At 35.1% G+C, this 18970-nt stretch overlaps 1 protein-coding gene across 1 annotated transcript in view; it reads right to left on the bottom strand.

Moving 5' to 3' along the window:
* Positions 1–18970, bottom strand: part of LOC120523157 (cytoplasmic dynein 2 heavy chain 1) — a 417821-nt gene that overhangs the window by 125833 nt on the left and 273018 nt on the right. Inside the window, exons 77-78 of the mRNA XM_039744175.1 lie at positions 13762–13922; positions 12176–12301 (exon numbers count right to left, since the gene is read on the bottom strand). Of these exons, the coding sequence (XP_039600109.1) occupies positions 12176–12301; positions 13762–13922 (287 nt within the window). The remainder of the gene's footprint in view (positions 1–12175; positions 12302–13761; positions 13923–18970) is intronic.

Raw genomic sequence — 18970 nt, 5'->3', positions numbered from 1 at the left:
TATAAAAAGTTCTGAACAATGTATCAGTTATACATGTCATTTTTTGTGACCAGTTTTTTATTATTAAAATCAAAATGAAATCAATGTGCTTAAAAGAGAACCAACCCCATGCCCCATACTACCAGTGTTATCAGGTCTGAAGTCTACCACCTAAAAGCCAGTAGAAGTTAAGCAGCTATTATATTTAAACATAAGAATTTACGCTGATGCACTGTGAGAGCGAGGTCTGGAAGGTTTAGGAGTATAAAAATATGAGGAAAAGGTGCAACAGGAACTGATAGCATTGAAGAAAGTGAGCAAGAGATCAGAAAGCCTGAACAGGAGGACAAAACCTGGGACATCATGTGGGCAGAAGTGGCAGAGAGGGATCTGGGCTGAGGCTCATTAAATTTAGCTAATAAGGGTGTTAGCCCATTTTGTTTTAATTACAACATCACCAACTTCAGTCAAATCCATCAAGTCATTTTTGAGATTTTGGGGTGTTTACTTTTTCTATTGTGGATTTTTTTACTCCTAAATATTGATATATTGAAATATCCTTTCTTAGTGGAAACTTGATGTGCCATCCTGACAAAAGACATTTAATTTACTTTTAATGGAATCCAAGTTAAACTATAAGGAATCACAGAACAGTACAACCATTAAACATAACATAGTAATATTGAAAATAATGAGATGGTCCTTGTTCAAAAGTTTGCATACCCTCAGTTCTTACTACAGTTTATTGCCCCCTTTAGCATCAATGACAGCATACAATCTTTTGTAATAGTTGTGGATAGTGCCCTTATTTTCTCAGGATGCAAAGCGGCGCATTCTTCTTGGTACAAAGCCTCAAGGTCATGTAAATTCTCGGGTGGCTTTGCATGAGCCGTCTGCTTGAGATCTCCCCAAGGTGAGTCATTGGAATTAAGGTCAGTAGCCACCGAAGGGTCAACTTCGTCTTAATCTTTGGATCACTGGAAGTGCATGCCAGGCACAGATTCCGGACTAATGAATGCAAGTTGTCCTCCAGTATTTTCTGGTAGTATGTTGGATTCACCTTGTCATCAATTTTCACCAAGTTACCTATGCCGCTGTAGCTCACACACCCCTGGAACATCAGAGATCCACCTCCATGCTTCACAGTAAGGATGGTATATTTTTTATCATGGGCCCTGTTGCATCCTCTCTAAATATAGTGATTAGTTGATCATGCAGCCCATTTTTGTTCAAGAACCTCGTTATTGCGCATCTTGAAACAGTATTACCACTCATTTGCAGAGAAGCCTGTATCTCAGCTGAAGTGCGCTTGTGAGTTTTTCCTTGACAGCTCAACAAATGATTCAGGCAGTTGTGGTTGAAATCTTGGTTGTTCTACCTATCTGTAACTTGGTAACAACAGAACCCCTGACTTTCCACTTTTTCTTTATTTGAGTCTTTTTGCTCAGGCAATTTTTCCACTTAAATTCAGTTACAAAATATATTAACAAATTCTGTTTAAGTAAAACACAGAAAATATTTGAACTGGGTTAAGAGGATTTGAAAATGTTATGTTATATGTTTACATGTTTAATGAAAAAGCAGGATATCACCCAATGAAAAACAGTTGACAATGAAAGAATAAATATACTGTAAAATTATTTTTGGAACTTTCAATAGAAATTTTATAAATTTTGGAGGAACACAATAAAGTCAAAGTCTGGAAAAACAAAGGTTTAAGGCAACAGGGCTGATTATAGGTATAGAAAACCTGAGTAACTGTCTCTGGTCCAATTATTCTGAAACTTCATATCTGACCTTTAATAAGATCTTAAATGTTTACTTTTATTTGTCCCCTCCAAATGGTTTTCTGAGATGTTCAATAATACATCATTTATAGATTGCCCTAAAATACACTGACAGAATGAACTATTGTTTATATTTGATTTAAGCAATAATGTTGTACAATAGGGTCACATTTACATCTAGGGCTAAATGACCTTTCACTGGAGTGGCTTTTCAGAGGAACAGGGAAGAGGAGATCATGAAAGGAAAACATTGAAATACATAGCCAATGACCTCTTTGAAAGTCGCAACTGTAATTGTCAAAATAAAATTTAATACTCAAAGCTGAAATCGCACCAACTAAAACCTTTAAATTAGCATTATGCATTTGATCTTTCTTAACCTTCTCCAGGGCAAAGACTTTTATGATAAGTATGGTATTTTAAAAAAGTTTGACGGGAAAATATCCATTGCAATATCTTGGTAACAGGAAAGCTTTTAAAACTATCGGAGGTTATACTACAAAAATTGTAGAAACTACTCCAATACAGCAAATTACAAACACTACACATTTATTAATTTAAATTATTCTTTAGAGTATGTAATGACACAGACACATAGATTGAGATTACTGGGCTTTTTTTTTTGTTTTGCCCCTAATTATATTACTTTGTACTTCCAGAATCTCCTAAAGCTGTTAGGGCTCGTTTGTACTTCACGTTCAGAATGCATACGCGCCTGCATCATGGCTGCCACGCATTCCCAGCGGTCATTTTACACGTCCTCTGAGCAGGTCCTCACAAATTAAAGCGACGCGTGCGCGAATTGCATTACCAGCAAAAACTCAGGGGGCGCAATGTGATAAAAGTTGGAACCTGACGTCAGAGTCTCCGTTTGCTATCTACATGTGACAGAAAGTCGCTGTGCGGATCCTGCGGGATCGATGTGCGTGCTTCGATGTTTGGTGTAAATGCCTTTTAAAAGATATCTCCTTGAGAGAATATTTCGTAGGTAGCAAATGTCCCATGATGTTGTTTGATAAATGAGGAATATTTAATGATGCAGTGCAGTGAGGTTGCGTTTCATTATAATAAATTTATTTTTATAGTTTAATTATTTTTTAATTTTCTTTTTTTATACGGAGCAGCAGTAGATAAAAATGCAATGTTACCCCATTTTTCTATTACCAAATTTAAAAAGAAACAAGATGATGCTAAAAAAAACTCCTGTTATATTTTATCAACATTACCATACAAAGAAACAAATCCTGCTGTACATGATCCAAAAAAAGTATGATAATAACTAGATTAGTAGAACTATAAACAGATAACAGAACTACATTCAGGTGATATTTGGAAAAATTCTTGTGAAGTAAATAATATCTTGAATTAAGATAATAAAATCCTAATGTATTTATAATTCATAAGCAATAGCAAAAATAAAAAAATTAACTAAATTGTAAAATGCAAAACTTATAAATAACAAATAAAATGAAATGAAACTATTTAATTAAAATTATTAAACATTATAATGTAAATTACCACAAAGGGTATTAGTTTGCTTAAGAAGAAGTAATTTGGCCAAAATTAAAACTGTGTAAAAAGTAGACTAAATTATTAAATGCTGTGAAAAGGCAGATAAAGCATTTCATCTGACTGCCATGTTAGTTCAATTATTAAAAAATCCTTTCATAACCACTCTCAGCCTGCAGGGCACAAATAAATGATGTACTCTTTATCACTTGTATGAAAAAGAGGGTGACTCACTTGAAAGCATTATGTTTTTACTTTATATTATTTCTTGACTTAAAAAAAGACAAAGATATTTGATACATGAAAAGAGGAAGAAAAAATCACAATAAAAATGAAATCACATTTTTTTCAAAGTAATATAATGTTATATGCTGTTTAATTTTACATGGAAAATGACCATTCTGTGGCAAAAGACAATTCTCTTAACATTGAAATGGAATACGTATTCAGATTTGAGTGGAAGAAGGAAATTCTTTTTGAAATCTGTCATGCTAGATTTTTCAGAAGGAATGATTTAACTGTGCTCATTAAGTCTGTAATTCTGACATTTAGAAATGTGCTTGGGGGCTATAAATAGATTTCTGATTAACTGAGGTAAAACGGGTATTCTTTAACCAATTTATTTTTGTTTTGCATGCCACGAATCAATTATAGAAATCATGATTAATTTGAATCAGTGGCTAAGATAACAATCAAACAATCTTATTGGGAAGTGTGACTTTTTTATTTTATCTATGCTTTAGTTGATGCACACAGTGATTGCAAGGGCATGATAAGAACCGGATTCAGTTGTAAATTGGCCTCAGTTTTGTTTTTTTGTTTTTTTTAACTTAAATGTGGGATAGTTTTCCAAAGGGTCATTTCACCTCTCAGTCTAACTTAAATGAACTAAATTCAAATCACATTTTTGTCAAATGTGAGAAATAAGGGGAACATGTTCTTCTTTTCTTTTCTTTTTAATGAAGAACCTATACTAATAGAAAAAGATTCAACTCTGTTAATTTCTGCATTCTCATTATTGTTTTGAGCTTGGAATAAATCATATAGCAAATTACAATGACTAAAACCTCACTCTAACCATCATTTACTACATACCATCTTTATCTGATAATAACCAGAATATAACAAGAAACCAATCAAAACAGACATTTTAACTTTAAGCAAGTATTCATTCCTTAACTTCACCTGCCATTTCAAAGCTAATCGGGCCAATAATTATAGTATATTAGCCCAGAAGACTCCAGCACTGAAAGGCCTAATGTCTACAATTACTGCAGAATATCTGGAAATTTCAAGACTATTCGTTTTCTACTACAAGTAGCATCATAATCCTTTGGTGACACATTTAGACATGAAAGCTCCAGGAATAAAGCTGACTGAGAAGAAAATGCGGTGTGAGAAAGATACTATTAATTTAAAATAATTCAACTGCATAAATCATAATAAAAAACAAGGAATAGCATATTCTGTTGTCATTGTTGCTAAGCAACTGATCATATCAAGTATTTGCTTCCTGAACAGAACTTTCACTCTTGAGCATTCATTTGATCATTTTTTCTTAGCCCTGACAAATATGTAGCCTATTCACCTATGGAGATTGTTACAAAAGTACTGGGGAGTAATTACTTTACAAACATTACCTACACTTGAATACTGAATTATTATATTTTGAATGCAATCATTCACTTATATTGTTAGAACTAGCAAAACTAGAAAATTAAACCTTTTTAAACTCAGGGAAAATATACCAATAATTATCTGTTAAGGATCTCTTTGTATACCACGTTGTCAGTTCGGCCCTCCGGTTGTAATATGACCAAGCTACGCGCTGAGCTTATTCTTGAGCATGCAACGTACAGTTGGCCATGTGAAAAGTAATCTTATTTCAAATCTCACAGCTTGGATTGCTGCTATCATAATCGGTTTGAGTTTCATGGTTTATTTTAATTACGACAGCATTTGCAGGGCTTGTGTTGACGTGACATTCGACATCTGTCAAGCATTGTAAGCATACAACCGGTTTCATCGATAACTTCACATGCAGCTTTTGAGAGTTTAAACATTCATAAACATCAAAGTGTCCACTACTGAAATCGTCACCTGTCAATCTAAGATGTTTAAGAGGCATTGGCGGTTGTCGAAAGGTGTAAAATATTTGGCCATTTCGGTACACTTGAAAGCAACAACCGAACAATTCAGCGGCAGCCATCAACTCACATGCAGAACCATAGGTGAAGGGCTTAAGCATTTCACTCTTATAGTGCTCCTGTGTAGTATAATTATCTCCTGTACCGTCATCAGTCCACACCTTGAACCTGTCCCAGTCATTCAATTCATAAGACACAATATTCCTCCGGATTATCAAGAGTGAGCCTGATATTGCCATGCAATATGTAACAAAGAGAATGGAAAAGGCAGGTGCCGTCTCCGGGCATGGAAACCACTCGGTAAGTGACAGTTCTTTGATAGATGGTGATCACCTCAATAGACATGTTAATACAGTAGGTACAGTTGGAACGATAAAGGAAATGGGTACCTGAACAATGTAAAGTAAGTCTAAAATACCTACACAATAACTATAATTGTAATAAATGAACAATAAAACAGCGGAGAAGCCGTGGATTAAATAAAAAGGCTGTAGTTATCGGCAGGGAGACGTGAATCCTGAAGTAGGATTCAGTTAGCGTTGGGAACCCGCGTACCAAATTTCTTGAAGATGGGCCCATAAGTAACAAAGACCGTTGAAAAGTTCAATATGGCGGCAGACAGTGGCATCATACCACAGAAATAAGTACCAAATTTCAGCCTTCTACCTACACGGGAAGTTGGAGAATTAGTGACGTCGGAAAGTTCAATATGGCGGCTGACAGTGGCATCATACCACCAAAATAAGTACGTACATTGGTTTCGGTTAGCGCAGGGAAGCTTCCTATCAAATTTCGTGTAGATGGGGCCATGAATAAGAAAGTTCAACATGGCGGACATTGTTGACCGTTATGACTGTTACGCGTAGAATTTCGAAATGAAACCTGCTTAACTTTTGTAAGTAAGATGTAAGGAATGAGCCTGCCAAATTTCATCCTTCCACACACAGGAAGTTGGAGAATTAGTGATGAGTCAGTGAGGGCTTTGCCTTTTATTAGTATAGATTTAATACACAATTAACTTATGTAGATTCATTTTAAAATATTTCATTAAGCAACCAATTTATTTTATTAATAAAAAAAGTTTACTCTAACTCAATATATGCATAAATGAAAGAAATTGTTATGTCATAATGTCAATATTGTTATTATTCCTGTTAGTTATTTTATTTTCAAGTGCAGAGTGCATTATCATATAGATAGATAGATAGATAGATAGATAGATAGATAGATAGATAGATAGATAGATAGATAGACAGACAGACAGACAGACAGATAGATAGATACTTTATTAATCCCAAGGGGAAATTCACATAATCCAGCAGCAGTATACTGATACAAAAAAATGTTTTAATTGTCATAACACTTGAATGAAAATTAGTGGTCATACATAAAAAACAATACATTTTCGCGATTTTTTTTTCCTATTGTCAGTCATCAGTTAGAATAAAAATACTTTGCCAGGAAAAACATTTTTGCCAGATAAAACATCTAAAAGAAACAAAATGATTTGCTGATGATAGAGGTTTAAATGTTTTAAGACTTTTAGAATGTGTTTAGATATCTGTTCAGCAATTGACACAGGCTATTTAAAATATACAATATGTCTTCTGCTATGAAATAGCTGCTTAGAACAATAACTGCATAAATAAATATTTTATTTAATGCCTTGGTATCTTGTGTTTTTAGTCATCTAGCTTTAGTCAATTAACAATAGCGCCCCACAAATCAAAATCTGAAATACAAGTTAGAAAAGGAATAAGTAAAAGAAGGAGTAGTCCAGATAAAGGAGCAATAAGAATATATATACCGGGGGTCCTCAGGTTACAACGTCTCAACATACAACGTTTCGAGTGTACGATGTACAATCCCATAAAAACTTTAAAAAATTGAGACGTGAGAAGGAATAAAGGTAAGGATTTTTTTTACAGTACAGTATATTTATGTCCTTTTCCTTTTTCTGTGGCTTAGTTGTGTTTTTATGTTCTAGATTATGATTTTGCAAATGTGTTAGGATAGGTAAGTGACTTAAGACAGGGTGTGTTTCGACTTACACCAAAATTCGGGTTACATCACTGTTGTAGGAACGGAACTGTGTCGTAACCCAAGGACCCCCTGTAAATATATGTATACATATATATACGAGGGGGGACCCAAAAATAACCGGAAATATTTTTAAAACGTGTTTAATTTTAATTTTCTGTACAAACTACAATTAGTCTCCATCAAAGTACTGTCCATTGGCAGAAATACACTTATCTAACTGTTTGTTCCATTGTTCGAAACATTTTTTAAATTCGTCTGAAGTAACGTCCATTAATGCTCTGGTCGTTTCTTGTTTTACCTCTTCGACGTCAGCAAAACGCCTTTCTTTCAAGTCTTTTTTCATCCGAGGGAACAAAAAGAAATCACACGGAGCTAAATCTGGTGAGTAGGGTGGGTGGTTCAGGGTTGTCATACCGTTTCAATAACAATAGTTTCTACAACATTTTTTTCAAAAATACGACAAAATTTCACTGCCGCGTGTTGCTCACGATAATCGGCCATTGTAAAAAAAACGATGCTTGCACAAAACTACTTTTACAAAATTCACTGAACACAAGCACAACCTTCCAGACTGATGGCACTTGACAGACTGACTTGTGAGGAGTGTAACTAGATTGCCCTAGCTCTAGTTACATCGCCCAACCAAGTACCAACCTAACAACAACAAAATTCTGGTTATTTTTGGGTTCCCCCTCGCCAACCCCCGTTTATGGTTTTCCAGATACACACTTTTAAGATTTTTTTTTTCCTTTGAATTGTTGCTATTTCATTAGTTTCATTTTTATTTCAGAACTTCTCTAAAACAATATTTGGAATCTTTTGAGCCTTAATATGCTGAATCTTTTAAATTAGGTCAGTGAAACATGTGCTTAATGACTTTGTATCATAATTCAGGATAGGTTTCTCTGTTTGGAATTTCAGCACAGACAAAACGATCTACATCATCAGCAGTTAATAATTTTTCTTGCAAAGTAACCAATAAATGCATGTGAGGTAAACCCCGTTTTTGAAATTTTCTGTCTTAAACTTCAAAGCCTTACAATTTTTACATACTTCTGACATATCACCTATGTCCATATATTCGATCTCTATTCACGTTTTCATTATTTCTCTTTCTTTGCGCTAATGCGATGTTTACTTTCTTTGTTTTGACACTGTCGTTTTTTTCTGCTTTCATATTCTATATCTTGCTCTGCATGTGTTTCACACCTACTTTTGTTTGAGTCTTTTGAATTCCAGTTTTCATTATCTCTAACCTGCTCTGCATGTGTTTTGCCCCTTTGCTTTTTAACCTTTGAAAACCTGCCTTTTATTTCTGACCACACTTTGTCCTACTTTTTTTTCAATGACACCTGGTCTGTGGTGATTATTTTTCCTTTTTCGAGTAAAAATTTCTGTTTGTTTGCATTACTGCGATCTTTATTTTTTTTTTTATACTTTCTAATTTTCCTAATTTCATATTCTTCAACTTTCTCCACATGTGTATCGCACTGTTGTTTTTTTTTGAGCCTTTTGAATTCCACTGCTTTCATAATCTCTAACCTGCTCTGCATGTGTATAGCGCCAACGTTTGTGAATGTCTTTATGAAGTTCTACTTTGTCTTTTACTCTGTCTTTTAATTCTGAGCCCGATTGGACGTACTTTGTTTTCAATATCACTTGTTCCAGATCCCGATTGGATGTACTTTGTTTTCAATATCACTTGTTCCAGGCTGATATTTACTTTCCTTATTTTCTGACCTTGCACCTAGATTATTCTTTTTTTCTCTCCAACGCTTTTGAGTCTGTTTTCTCCACGCTGCTTTCTTCTTTGCTTAGTTGTCTACATTTCATTTATAACGTATTGTTCTTATATGCTTTATATGCACTGAGAGCCCTGGATCTGCGTGTGCTTAAAGCCTTTGCACGACTGAGTGTTTTGCTGCCTGTGGTCTTATTTGATTTTGTTTGTAAGTAGGGTCTGTCTTGCAAGAATCTCATGTTCTACGTCCCTGCAAGATGGTCCTGGGTCAGTCTCTTGGCACAAAGTCTCATGTTTATGGTCCCCACGAGACGCTCCGTGGCCAATCTCTTTCATCTCACGGGTCTATTAAGTGTCTTCCGTGATCTTCACATGAAGATCACGTCTCGTATCCCTAGTGTTTCACTCCAGGATTGTTTTTTATAATAGATATATACAGTATATGTGTGTGTGTGTGTGTGTGTGTGTGTGTTATATGTTTATTGGGTGTCCCAAGAGATCTCCATGCATGTGTTACTGGGTAGCCATAAACGTACACAGTGCTGTGACAAAAGTATTTGCTGTCTTCCTTATTCCATCTTATTAATGTAAATTCTGAAAGTGAAGGTCTGCAAACAAAATCTAATATGAAATGAAGAATATAAGTGGACTATTAACAAGTTTTAACTTATTTCATTTATCTAATAAACAAAGGTATTCAGTAATGAAACACAAATTGGCTTTGTTGCAAACACAATTACTCTGTTACACTTAATAAATGGTCACTCTTAAGTAGAAATGACTGAAACTAAATGCTCTCTCTAGCTTTCTTACAACTCTTTACCTTATTGTTGGGCCTCTTCTGGTAGAGATAATGGCAAGCAGAAATGTAACAGTTCCAAGATTCTCTAGCTTTTTTTACAGAAAAAAAAAATGAAGGAGAGTGTGACGGGCGGCCACAGCCATTATCCATCCGGGACATCAGCTGAATGGAAGGACTTGGGGAGAGTGCATCCACAAGGTACCTTCCCTGGGAAGTTAGAGGGCAGCCCTCCTGAGTGGCTGTGGCACCATGGATTCCCGCAGGGCACACTGGGAGTTGGAGTTTGGCACAGCCCTGTTGGGTTCCGTGTGGGCCGCCAGGGGGAGCTGTAGAGCCCTACTTTGGGTTTCCATCACACCTTGGAGTGATTCCAGGTATCGCTAATAAGCCACCCAAGGTGTGACATAAAAGGAGCTGCCTCATTCCATTTGAGGATCCAGAGCTGGGAGGAAGAGGGACAAAGCTTAATCATGTAGGAGTGGAGGCACAAGGGAGAGGAAGAGGAGACAGAAGGGACTGTATATTTGGTACTCTTTGTACTGAGCTGTTGTGGGGAGCGAGATAAAAGCGTTTTCCCACTTATAAGCAACATACTGCAGCAAACAGGAAAGAAATCTGATGGTGGGTTATGGTTGGTAGCAAATCAGCCAACCTGGGTAAACACAAACAATGATAATTAAAACAGATGTTGAAATGATTGCATTTTAAATTTTGGTTGGCATCATTTTCAGGTGATGTTATCAATCTGAGTAAGATACATTATTCATGCTTAAAGTAAGAGCAAAAAAACAAGAGTTTCTTAGAAGAGGGATAATAACAAAAAAAGTTACATATTAGAATTGATGATTTAATTATTTACCTTGCTTATTTTTTTCTTAAAATATATAAATGCAGTTACATGCAAGTCATTTCCTACATCTACATTTCTACATATTTTTTACAATTTGTTCAGATCTGTTTGTGGGTTACAGCAGCACGCTATATATTGTGAGAGGTAAAAATGATTCCATAGTTTAAAGATATGCTCATTTTTTCTAAATAGCAAGGTATTTAATTATGCAAACATCTAGGGTTAAAAAATGTTTTCTTGCCTAGTAAATTTAGTTTAACTAGGTGGATACTGCAACTATAGACTACTAACATTTAGAATTTATTTATATCAGACTTTCCTGATATAAATCCATCTAACTTTGACCTATAAGGTCAGAGGAAAGTTGTCAGCAATTTGGAAATCAAAAAAGAGAAAAATGAGGATCAGCCTGAGGCATATATAAAATCTTCCACTGACAAAAAAGCATCCAGGGTAAGTATTTCACCCCTGTGCTGAAAATACTCTGACAAACAAAAAGTCAAAATTCTTGAGACATGTCATTGAAGAGATGGTTACAGATTACAGCAACAGGGGTCATGAACTATACACTACCAGAAAGTATTTGCTGTTTTTCACCTTGGATCAATACAGATATTAAGGACAAAAACATTCTTCAACTAATACAACCAACACCAAATGGAGATGTTCTAAAACTTTTGACAGGTAGTACATGTGTATATATAGTGATGAACGGCATGCAAGGATTGGCATCCCAACTGGATCTGAACATGGATCCTTACAACACTGGGGGGCAACTGTAATGGAAGGGGAAAGGAAGACAATTTATTCAGGTTGGTTTCTTCCCCAAAACACTGGGTGGCAATACACCCAGGCCAGGATTCCCACATGGACACCTGCAGGGCACACTGGGTATTATAGTGTCGTGGTGTAGCCCTGTTGAGGGGTTTGCCAGGAGGAAATCAGTAATCCCTATTTAATGGGGCTTCAGTGTTACCTAGAAGCAACCCCATTCCAGTACGTTGGAGCCAGAATCAGGAGGAGGAAGATGAAACTTGCTGGGAGGAGCAGAGGAGGCAGTGAGTGACAGAAAGAGAAGACAGAGAGATACAGAGTATAGTATATTGCAGAGTGCTTTGAAACTGTGGTTGTGGCATGAGAAAAGCTTGCTGAAGAGTTTCCCAACAAATATATATATATACACATATATAAAATATATATAAATAATATCTTGACAAATATAAATGTAGTTAGCAGTCATTCTATCAGTAGAAGTATTTTTAAGGAGGAAAGTGACGGACATAGATAAAAAATTAGCTTTAATTTAGAAGTTCTGACCTTTTCTAAAACTGGAAGCCAAGCTGTAACTAAATGCAGGTTCTTCAAACAAAGCCATTCTCCATTACGTGCACATTCTTTGAGAGTCTGGATGGCAATATCAGCTTGACCTTGGCCCATAGCCACCTGTTGGGAAAAGCAGAATATACGAAGTAACTAAAAGACCAATCATCACAGAATGATTTCTAAATTGATAAACCTATCTTTTAATTAGTTTATCCTCACTATACATGTAGATCCCACTAAGAATTATATTTTTTTGCTGTTAGCTTCAATATGATGGGTTCCATGCTATCCTCAGATGGATGGCAACAATCACACCTTCACCAGTCCATTTCTTGACAGAGGTTTATAGTGTGAGCCCTCAAATATTTCTTAAGGGTAGTTAGGTGGGCACCTTCTTCTCAGGTGTTTTGTTGATTTAAGCCCACAACACCTCTGGGGTACTCAAAAACAAAATCTACCATCCTAGGTCAACCTCTTTGGCTCCCCAAGCCTCATCACATCCACTTAACTCTTTCCCTCTGCTGAGTGAGTTGTTCCAACGTTCACTGCACTTCAGCCTCAGCCACATTGTTTTTGACCCGGCTTGCTTGATGATGTTAGCCACAAGCTTCTTTCATTCTCAACCTCTAATCCCCAAAATGGGAAAGACTCCCCATAGTGACTGATCTTGAAATCTTTTGCAGCCCACTTACACTGAGAGATTCCATGCCCACCATATCCTCTGTTGGCATTCAAAGATGAGTGCTTGGTAATTGCCATACTTTCTTTCATGGGTTTTATCCATCCTCTCCTCCCATGGCATAGTCAACTCAAGAAGCAACCACTTGTTTTGTTCCACTAGTTCATAGAACAATATCTGGCCTGAGCATTGAGCTAGAAATCTTCTATGAGAATTTTAGTTGTTTCTTGAGACCCACTCTCATCTCCAAGTAATCAGCTGATGCCAGAACCCCTGTGTGAGTTCATGTTCTGCAAGAGATTTTTCCTGCTTTGACAAATCTAATGATGCATTGTTACAGTAATAACTACTGTATATTACTCTTAATCTCAGCCATAACTGTGTCTACTTCAAAATTTCATTTCAGTCCGAAAAAACCTCTGTTAGCACCTTACACACAAGTTGCAACTGCTGAGCTGACTTTTCAATAAACACATTCTTATAATATTAATAACCTTATAAGATGTCTATTTCGAAGAGAAACACTTTATAAAATTACATATGAATATGGAAGAAAACCTGGGAAAAAAACTATACTTTCTCAGCCTAATGTGTTTTAGGGGAGGATTACTTCAGGTCACAAAATTAATCCTTTGTTTTGAAGTAAATACCTAAAAAGTAAGATTTACTTATTATAGCCTACCTGCTAATTAGCCATTAGAATTGCTTTTCCATTCCAAAAGCCTTCTTTCCCAGGATGACTCACTTACAAACTACTCACTTCACTTTTAGAAAATTTAAAAATAATACACACTGGAACACTATTTTAAAACTGAAGATGGGGAAATTTACAATTTTCTACAGTTATATGTTTTATCTCTCACACACTTTGTTTAAGAAAACTCTGATGATTGTTTTTTACCTCATGGTAGCACTCTCTGCCGATGGTCTCAGTGGCAAGTTCCAGAAGTTCCTGTGAAGGATCTGCTCCAGGAGAAATTATGATTAAAATTGGTTCAATTTCTATTGTCTCCTTATACAGTCTTTTCAGATTCAAAGGAGGAGGTGAGAGCTCTTTCATCCCTGTTTACACACAAAAGAAAAAAGAAACAATCTTGTAATCTCATATCATGAGAATGAAACTTTAATACTAATTAATTCATTTTATACTAAAAAAAAAATAAAACATGTGGCACAGTGAATATTAAAGTATGCTTTCTCAATTCAGGGTCATGGGGGGCAGGTGCCTATCCTTGCCTGAACTGTACATTCTTGGCAGGGCCCACTCATCCATACACTAATGCAGTTCCAATTTGAAACCACTAATTAACATAATTTGTAAGATTTGGGGGACATGAGTAGAAGACCTACCCAGACAAAAGGAAAAAGCAGAAACTGCATATGGACAAAACACAGGCACAGGATTCAAGCCCAAGATGTTGACTTCTAGAAACCCTAATATTTAAAGTAGTAGGTATACATTGTTTTGTAAAAAATGATATTCTAAAACACTTAAAAAATATTATTGCAGTCAGATGTGGCACAACCAGACATTTAATAACTATTCATTTAATAAATATTAAAAACCCTCATATAAAACAGAATGCTTAATTTTTTTTTACCTTGACATATACCCAATTTTTGTCCTTCAAATATTTACCTTGGGTAACATGCCTTTATAATGCCTCACTGCTCTCTCATAATTAGAAAAGTCAGATGTTTTGTTCTTTTTTGAAATTCATATGTGTATCTGAGGGGGTGTTCCTGTAAAAAAGCAAAATTTCCCCTTTTGGATCGGCCGGCCAATTTATCCATCTATCGGTTTATCTTTCAGGCTACCAATGTCACTCTACATAAAAGCACAGACTAAAACAAGATGTGCTACTACTGTTTGTAATTTAACAAACTTTTGCAAACTTTAAAGCAGGCTGAATATTTTTGAAGCACTGCCTTTTAAATGCCTCTTCTTACTGTTTTCTTACAGCCAAACTAACATCCCAGATGGTTTCAGATGGATCCATACCAGCACTCAGGATTGGTGTTACGTTGGTGTTAGCATGAGGATAATACAGTTCATGACCTTTATATCACTGTATTTAATTGCATTTGGTATAATAATCCTACTTTTCTGCTAAGGAAACTGTAAATACAACATATAAACATATATAAACAAATTTAAGAACTGAAAGAACCTATTAAGGTAACATTTTAGAAATACGATTCATTTTTTCAAAAGCATACAGTAGGTACTGCAGTAGTCAATTTAACAGATCTTCTGAAAGGAGGCATTACGAGGGCAGGAATGCTTCTAGACCTTTAGTTAGACAACTAAAGGTATAACTCACTTTGTCCTTTACTGTTTAATTAACTGTAGCATACTACTATTGAGGAATTACCATCTAAATAAATTTCTTTGAGATGATAATTTGCAACAAATGAAACACTCATCTCATGTTAAGGTTTTCAAAATAAAAAAGGTATACTTTGGTGAACATCTTTTAAAATATTTATATGACAAAGTTAAACGAAATGAAACATCAGAGAAATTCTGTAGTTAAATTTAGCTATATTCAAAAATAACACATTTATTTAAATGAAACAATGCTTCACTACTTTGAAATGTTCCTGCAGGTACACAAAATATCTATGAGTTATAGAAGCATTTATCCATGCCCAATCTAAAAACCTCAATTAAAATGTATTGTATTAATGGTAATGTTAGTAGTTAAAGATGTGATAATTTGCATAATTTGCATTTGAAAAAATGAAAATAATACTGTAGGATTGTAATTAGTAAAAATTAATTATTAGCTACCAGTAATAACAATAATTAAATACAAATACAATAATTAAATACAAAATGTAGTATTAAAGCCTTCTAAAATGATTACATAAAATGCATACATTAGCTATATAGGGTAGCGTGGGCTGACTTAAAGGGTATTGTTGTGGATTTCTTTTAAATAAACGATCAGCCAGAAATGAGTCACCCTATAAAAACAGCAAGACTACTATGTCACAAACAGGATTGCAACTAGTGCATCCAAGGCGAGAGGTCCTGTTACAGACTGAAATCAAATGTATGTTTTTATTCTGAAATAGTAAGAATAAAAGCAGCTCATTTCTCAAAACGGAGTCGGCAGGGGTCGAACCCGTGAAATTTTGATTACCAGCCCACAGTTGATACCGTTGCACCACCGAAGCAGTCATAGTAAATGTGTGTCAATGTCGCACCCTAACGTGTTGTTTTTCTGAAGTTATATTTTTGAATAGAAGCGCACTTGTTCTGTTATATTTGTACCTTTTGTGAAAATGTTTCTTTGGTATTTGGACTTCAGGCTTCACACATTATATCCTGTCTACATTTTGTCAATTATTACTAAAACATGAAAAACATTTCTTTTTTAATGATGTGTTTACTGTACATAGATTGTTGTAGACACGGAACACACATGAAATGCATGTGTTCCAAATAACGATATACTATTTATAAAAGGTGTGATTTTGCTTGACTTCTCACTCTATACAACTCCAAGCAACTGACACGCAGGTAAACAGACTTGAGCTGAGAAAACCGTGTGCCGGTGGGGGATGTGATAGCAGACTGCTTGCTGCTTATCAACACATTGAAAGGACAAAAGACGCTGACAGAGAAGTGAGTGCAATTTATGGTGGGATGGATCTACGAGTTTTTTTGTAGGCTCTGGTAATTCTAGTGTTAATGCACAAAAGCGCAATGTTTGATGCCTCTGTTGTACTGCATGACAGCAAAGTGCTCAAGACTCCTGCTGATGTCCTCTTACCACGGTCTGCAAGAACGCAGCAGAAGCGAAGAACATCTTACTGTTTTCAAGGAGTTGGAAGTGGTTGTTGGGGAATGCAACTTTAAAGGGAGGGCTATGTAACAGTGCAGACAAGTTGTATCAGCCAGGAATAAGTCACCCACAGTACGAGCTGACACTTCATCATGAAAATGAACAGCTTTAAAGCCACAGCAGGTACAGTGATAAAAAGGGCAAGTCTGCAATATCATAAACAGGATTCCAACTAGTGCAGCAAAGGTTAGGGGTCCTGTTAAGGATGGCAAGCCACCTCAAAGAGTAATGGATTCAAAGAGCTTAGGATCCATATTAACACTTGCCAGTGTTATCAATATATCTACTTATTTAACAGATCTATTAACTGCTGGTAAGTGAACTCTCCATTCTACTTGAGTCACTCTAACTAGACAAAGACAATCCTAGGTTTTTATAGACATAGAACAAAAGACAACTAACAAGTATTAAATTATCCTATTGACTATGGAAATGTAGAATTCAGAAGTACAAAATCATCACAGAACAAACAACACCATGTTATAGGTGTAGCTAAAGGAAATCTATATTAATGTACATATGTATAAAACTGTGTTTATATATACTGTATACACATACACAATATATAGATATAGAATATAGAAAAAAAATGCTTTCAAAAAGATCCTTGAGAGCAGTCAAAATCTTTTTTATTAAAAGGTGCTTAAATATACATGGTAGTCAAACACATTGAAGACACTTTATAAAAAGGAAAGGGATTAGATATGGAGGAATATGCAATGTGAACACCTCCTATGACTAAGCACTTTCTACTGCTATTAAACATAAGTAATAATTGATTTCCCTCTAAGTAATAAACCATGTTTTTAATTGCATTTTTTTATTTATGTGAGCTCCAAAAAGCGCTCTTAATTTATTTCTTAATTGTTTTGATGTTTGACTAATTGAAAATCACATCAGAATAGAGACACGTATCCCTCCAAAGCATCTACCCGTCCAACATAATTTAACACATGGATATCTAGTAGCTGAAACCAAAACTAGGTATGATGACAGATGATCTAGAATCAATCAGAAGGACTTAGACACAATACAGGCTTGGACAGATTAATGGAAAATGAAATATAATGTTAGTAAATGTAAGGCATTAAAAATAAAGGAAGTAAAATTGTTAGACTTTAATACACAAAGGGGGGTCTGAAATTTGAAAGTACCCCTTTTGAGAAGGAGACATAGTCGATTCACCCCTATTTACATTCAAAGAGTATACAGAAGCCATTAAAAAGGGTAACAAGAAGTTAGGTTATATAGCACAATTTGTAGAGTACAAGTCAGAGAAGGTTATAATTAAACTATATAATGCACTGGTGAGATCCCATCTGGAGTAATGTTTGCAATTTTGGGCTCTATATTAAAAAAAAGACATAGCTACACTAGAGGAAGGCCAGAGGGGAGCAACTAGGATAATTCTGGGGCTAAGAGGTACTGTATGAGTTATGAGGAAAGATTGAACGAGATTCATATTTTCATTTTAAACAAACAGAGATTAAGTGGTGATACATTTGTTTTCAAATTTTGAAAGGAATTACAACACCACTTCCTATTTCTTGCACTGTATCATCATCTACTTTTTTGTCTTCTTAAAGTGCATAGCTCATAACAGTGTGTCATCTGCAGTTTTTATTTTAATAAACATCTAACGATTGGTAAGTCATTTAATAACTGTTTTTCATTGGCATTTATACATTTAAGAAATCAAAATTAAAGTATTAAAATGTCCATTGTTGGGCAATATGAAAAACTGATGAAAGGAAAATGCATCGACTTCTAAAATGTCAATCAAGCGCATCCATTTTCTCTCTTACCTGATAAACCACATAATACTGAATTACAATTTACCTGTCACAAAAATTAAAGTAACCATCTTTGTACACATCATCAGGTCTTCAATATTGACAAAATCAGAACCAAAATATGAGAACACTTGCATATTTCTGTACATAAGATATCTTTAAATAAGTGTACTATTTAATGTTCCAGATTTACCGTAAGTAGCTACAGTGGAAAATATCCTATATACATGTCATGAAGCACATGAATAAAAATTTATGGGCATTATTAATGGGAAGAAAAAGTTAATTTAGAGGCATGGTCATGGGAAGGGATACATTTAAAAAAAGAAAAAAACATGTTAGTTGCAGTATTCTGGACTATTTGAAATTACTGAAAAAGACTAAACCAGTAATGCTTCAAAATATGAAGCAATACATTGTTATATTTTCTAGAAAATGAAATTTGTAACATATTACTGATGCA

The sequence above is a fragment of the Polypterus senegalus genome, chromosome 2 (assembly GCF_016835505.1).
Source record: "Polypterus senegalus isolate Bchr_013 chromosome 2, ASM1683550v1, whole genome shotgun sequence".
NCBI lineage: Eukaryota > Metazoa > Chordata > Cladistia > Polypteriformes > Polypteridae > Polypterus > Polypterus senegalus.
This window is presented reverse-complemented; position numbering and strand designations above follow the sequence as displayed.